This window comes from Arabidopsis lyrata (assembly GCF_000004255.2).
Source record: "Arabidopsis lyrata subsp. lyrata unplaced genomic scaffold ARALYscaffold_5, whole genome shotgun sequence".
NCBI classification, from domain to species: domain Eukaryota; kingdom Viridiplantae; phylum Streptophyta; class Magnoliopsida; order Brassicales; family Brassicaceae; genus Arabidopsis; species Arabidopsis lyrata.
In genome coordinates, this window is record NW_003302551.1 from 12,197,745 (window position 1) to 12,203,327 (window position 5,583).

Below are 5,583 nucleotides of genomic sequence, written 5' to 3' on the forward strand. Positions count from 1 at the left end.
TCTTAGTATGTCTTTATTACGTGATGAGCACACTATAAGAACATATGCAATGCAAGTCTCTCGCCATAATGTCTCAATTATAAAAATAATAATAAAATAAGAAATAATAATATTTAATTATTTGAGTCTCTCAAAAAACTGGAGAGAGTCTCTCAAAGTCTCTCCTATGAGAGACTCTCTCAACTTTTTTGAGAGACTCACAAAATTAAATATTATTATTTATTATTTTATTATTTCTTTTGATTGTGAGAGACTTTGATAAGAGACTTGCATTGCACATGCTCTAAGAAGTGATCGAATCGCCAAAATTTGATGAGCTCGTAGCTTAACAAGTTAATCAACATTAATTGAGCTTAGAAACTTTTGTCATTGAATCACTAAAGCAGAAACAAAAAACAAAAAAAAGATTATAAGGTTGAAACTTTAAAACAATCTTTACGAATTTTTTTTTTTTAAAAATGTCCTTAATGAATTACAACTTCTAAAATTCGGTTTGAGTTTCCATATTAAATCATCTGAGGTTTAGAACTGACTTGCTTAACAAGTCTTTGATTATCTCTTAAGTATGATTCTAACAAAACTAAACTCAAACATAATTCCATATTAAACTAAAGTAACCAACATCACCTCGATACCAAGTGAGTTTCTGATAATTTGTTAGTTATCTCTTTCAATAGAGTTATTATCTGCTAATTCACAATTCTAGAAATTTATGAAAAACAAATATATATATTCGAATATAACATGTGTGTGAAATTTTAGACTTCGTAAATGTACCAGACGAAAAAAAAAACTTGTTTAGACTTACCAAACAACTATATATAATAGCTTTGCGAAACTATGAATCAAACAACTATAAATTAAAATCTAAATTACTTCACCAAAGAACTATACTTTGTTAGATAACTTTTTTCAAAGAAAGACTACATCATTAAATAACTTTGCAAGAATATTACGCATAGAAACGTTATAAAGTATATGAAATTATGCACATACCTACTTCTTTGTAGAACTGACAAATCTTTTTTTTTTAGGGAGATTGGTTTGAGAAAAACTTATATATACGAACCTAACAATAGAGTTGATATAGGTTTGGGGAATTAATTTGGAGTTTTATTATTAAAAATTAGCCTAAATTAATATGTCATGATCTTCAGGTTTTATCAAAATCAATAAAAAAAAAAAAAAAAAAATCAACAAAAATTAATCTCTCACGTGGGCTAGCTAATGTATTTCCATTTTCCAATCAAGAACCCAAAGTATTTCCATTTTTCTTAGTGAGAAAAAAAGGAAACATAACAGAAGTTTATAATTATAAATAATCTTTCTATCACAAACTTAGAGAGAAAGCGAGCGAAGAATGGATATTGAGTCTGAGATTTCAATGTCTTCTTACTTCAAACGATATGGTCAGGTCAAGTTCAACGAATTCTCAAACACACCTCTCAAAAAACCTAAATATTCACCGACGACGAGTGTTATTGAGATTTCTGATTCATCGTCAAGCAACAACTCCATGATCCCTCCTCTTCCTCAAAACCCTATTTTCACTGTAAAACTCTCTCCGATCATGCTCCATCTACGTCGTTGTTCGAGGAAGATTAAAAAGAAGAAACTTACACAGCCGCTTTTGAAGAAGAAGAAGAAGAAGAAGAGTATTAGTAGCAGTGTCAAATTTCTAAGCAGAGGATCATTCAACGCCGCCGTTCAGAAACGTTCCACCACCGTAACCCGCAACGGAGGAGTGAGAAAGGTTTCCTCTTGGGTGAAATCTAGGTTACTTGGGGAAGGGGGTTACGCTTCGGTTTACCTAGCGACGAGTAAAGACGACAGATACAAAACAGAGAGAGCCATCAAAAGTGCAGAGCTTTCAAAGGCTTCGAGTCTTATGCACGAAGGAAGGATCCTAAAACGTTTACAATCTCCGTTCGTGATTAGTTGCTACGGCGATGAGATTGCACGAGAAGGGACTGGTCATGAATATAACTTAGTTCTCGAGTATTGTGCTGGACAGTGTCTTGTGGATTTGATCGAAGATAATCACGGAGGGTTGTCGGAGTTTGATGTGAAGCAGTTCTCTAGAGATGTTCTGTCTGGTCTCAGTTACATTCACAGCAGAAACATTGTTCATTGTGACATTAAACCAGACAATCTCTTACTCAGCCCTGTTGATCACCGGTTTAGGTTTAATGGGTATCTGATTAAAATTGCAGATTTTGGTTTATCAATGGAGAAAGGTTCGGTGGAGTATGGGAATGGATGTGGTCATATGAGAGGGACAACTAGGTACATGGCTCCGGAATTAATAGGCCATGGGGTTGTTGATTTTGGTGTTGACATTTGGGCGTTTGGATGTTCTGTTTTGGAGATGCTAACCGGGCAAATGGTTTGGGGAGAGCATGGTGATTTGGTTTTTGATGATTGGGTTAAGCTCATCGGTCACACTGATCTCATTCCTCGTATATCGAGTCGGTTATCGGAAGAAGCTCAGGATTTTTTGAGGAGATGCTTTGTTAAGGAGCCTGGTTCAAGATGGAGGATCAATGAACTCATGAACCATCCGTTTCTCTATTCGGATGTGGATTTTTCTCATAACGGTTTTGTTTATGACTGAGTTTGATTTAAGTTGAGTTTAAAAGCTTAAATTGTTAACATTGAGTTCTGTTTTTTTGAGTATTGGTAAATGTAATATTTTGTAGTATTGGTAAAGTATTATAATTGCTATTGATTGATTCATGTTGAGTTCTGTTTCATTATTAGTTTACAGTTGCAGACTCAAGTATATGAATAATTGTAAAATGAATATTATATAACAAATCATTGCAATACCAAGTGAGTTTATGATAATTTGATAGTTATCTCTTTCAACAAATTAATAAATCAACACATGACCATGGAGTTACAATCTGAACATGAGCATAATGATTTATTTTGGTTTTATTCAGTCTACATTCTCATTGTTTTCTCTGATACATTGTACAAGAAGAAGCAGATACCGAATAATAAAGTATATCATGCATTATCATATTAATAGCTAAGTGGTAACAGTTACTAAATGGCTCAGGCGAAGGAAGCTTTAGAATGTGATGACTTGTTTAGGTTGCCTACCTAGCTTCCCGAGAGCTTTACCGAGAGCAACAGGGAACTCGTCGAAGGGAACCAATTCCGTTCTGTCAGAAAAAACCAATTGTTGATTTAAATGGTAACTGAAGATAGTTTTCCATGGGAGGTAAGAATTTTTATTTAAGAAAAAGACTAACTCGTATTTTAGCTTTCCGTCTTGTGCAAGCCCGAGGAGATAGTCTATCATCTCTCTGCATTCTTTTACTTTACCCATACTCAACCAACTCTGCAGCCAGAATCCTCTCAAGGCCAAATCCTGTTAGGGCCAACGACTTTCAAGTGAGAGAAAGTAGAAACTTTGAATGAAGATTTTAAATTACTACTCTAGGAGATACTGATGCCAGTTTAATTTTTCCGAATGATCTAACAATTACCTTAAAGATGAAAGATGTTGTTGACACAGTGATTGGCTTCTTAGACATACCACCATATGTTACCATGGTTCCTCCTTCCCTGAAATATTTATGAATTCACAACCTTCAGAACAGCGGGAATTCGTTCAACTAAATAGTGCGTAAAAACGGAGATGTTCACTGCACCTGAGATATTTGAGCACAAGAGAGGCAGCATTGCCACCAACACAGTTGAATCCCAGAGCTGGTTCAGGTAAGTTACCCTAGACCACAAACACAAATATGTTAAGCTTCTGATACACAGAAATTTCTGCTGTAGAATTGCCAGACTTAAATCTTACCAAAAGACTTTTCACATTCTTTACATTCAGTTGACTCTCCGAAAACACTCCATCTGCACCTAGAGCTTTGAGCTGCTCTCTTGCTTCATCCGACCCAGCCCTAAAATCAGTAGCACAGGACAGTTAACTTGACTAGAGCCGCTTTGATTGTTCGCAAGTAATATCTTAAATTCAATTCATAATATATTATACCTGTCACGAATAAGGTTGATGGTACTGATGCCACGGAGTCTTGCCAACTGAATGACACACTGACCCACAATACTTGTTGCACCATTCTGTACCACGGAATCTCCTGTTTCAGAGAATTCCTTGGTTAGGAAAAAGATGGTAGAGACCAACTGCATCAGATACGAAAGAGACAGTCCAAACCGGAATTTAAGACCACAAAGTCTTCAAGCATCCTTAAAGCCGTCAAAGGATTAACAGTGATCGTCGCAGCATACTCCATTGGACACGCTTTATCGATTTTGTGCCACACACTCTCCTCCTTCACAACATACGTCTGCCAAGTCCCTAGACCAGAGAGAATTCCATCAAGTTTCACAAATCAAAAGGGTAACCACTTAACTGTTTTACATTACACATCTTTTCTTGTTTCACTTAACATACTAATGGAGATTTCACCAACAAACACTCTCTTCATAACGTCATCGAAATTTCAGATTCCTCCTACGAATCGAGATTGGTCTATATAGCATAGAGATTACCTGAAGAAGGTGGAGATGGAATAACCCAATCACCAGGAGAAAAACCATTAACCTTGGAGCCAACTGCATAAACTTCTCCAACACCTTCATAACCACCAACCGCTGGTACCGGTGGCCTCACCGGATACACACCTAAAACAATCATCATTTTCCAAACATCAAACTCATTATCTATATCATATTCATAATCTAACTCTTAGCTTTGAGACCAAAAAACAAAAATGGAGACGATGAAGTCTAAGAATGTTATTATCAATTCTCAAAGTGAATGACTAATTAGAGAACATAAACCTTCAATTCGATTGATATCGGAGGGATTGATCGGAGCGGCGATCATTTTAACACAAACATCGTTTTCTTTCACTTCCACCGGCGGGAGATTCACCAATCTGTCTTCACCAATAGAGAAAAATAGGTAAAAATGGAGATTGTGTGTGTTTATGTAAACACAGAGTAAAAGTAGACGAACCTGGTGACGGAATCGGGAGAGCCGTGTTCTTCGTAGACGATGGCTTTTGACGGTGGTGACATAATAACGGTGGAGAATGATTTGGTACAGAGTGTTGGTGTTTTGACGTGTCGGTTGGACCTGAAACTCGCCGTCGATGAGAATTTTAAAGCTCGGCCGGCGACTGACTTCATCAACGCCGCCATATCTCTCCGCCGTCACACACTCTCTCACAGCGATATAAGAAATGACGTCGTTTTGGGTTTTTTTTTTCCTAGGTCTTGAGAAGAAAAATCGTGGAGTATCCAGAAACGATGACGTTTCAGCTTATTTTGGTTTTTGCACAAACCAAATTAGGAAAAAATTGTAACCGAGAAAATCAAACTGAACCAGAACCAAATCGAATCAAACCAGAACCAAACCGAATGAGAACCAAAATAAAAAATGGTTTACGGAATGGTAGAAATAATTGAAATCATAGCGAAAGAATTCGAACTCTGCTAAAAAAGAATATTTAGAGTGAACCTTTAACCACTAAACCACGGTCATTTGGTTAATGAAAATATATTTGTTGTCTTCCAAACAAATTTTAATTGTTGTTTTCTAAA

At 36.2% G+C, this 5,583-nt stretch overlaps 2 protein-coding genes across 2 annotated transcripts; one reads left to right on the top strand and one right to left on the bottom strand.

Moving 5' to 3' along the window:
- The first annotated feature begins 1,351 nt into the window (after positions 1–1,351).
- Positions 1,352–2,825, top strand: LOC9313502 (mitogen-activated protein kinase kinase 9). Its single transcript, XM_021026351.1, has one exon. It carries the CDS (start codon positions 1,361–1,363, stop codon positions 2,612–2,614), a length of 1,254 nt encoding a protein of 417 aa, XP_020882010.1. The 5' UTR covers positions 1,352–1,360; the 3' UTR covers positions 2,615–2,825.
- Positions 2,826–2,894: 69 nt separating this feature from the next.
- LOC9311816 (enoyl-[acyl-carrier-protein] reductase, mitochondrial) lies at positions 2,895–5,345 on the bottom strand. Its single transcript, XM_002877388.2, has 10 exons — positions 4,997–5,345; positions 4,819–4,916; positions 4,528–4,659; positions 4,190–4,333; positions 4,010–4,112; positions 3,818–3,917; positions 3,663–3,739; positions 3,498–3,576; positions 3,261–3,379; positions 2,895–3,170 (listed from the first exon to the last, which is right to left on the bottom strand). The coding sequence occupies exons 1-10, from the start codon at positions 5,179–5,181 to the stop codon at positions 3,077–3,079; spliced, it is 1,131 nt and encodes a 376-aa protein (XP_002877434.1). The 5' UTR covers positions 5,182–5,345; the 3' UTR covers positions 2,895–3,076.
- Positions 5,346–5,583: the final 238 nt, after the last annotated feature.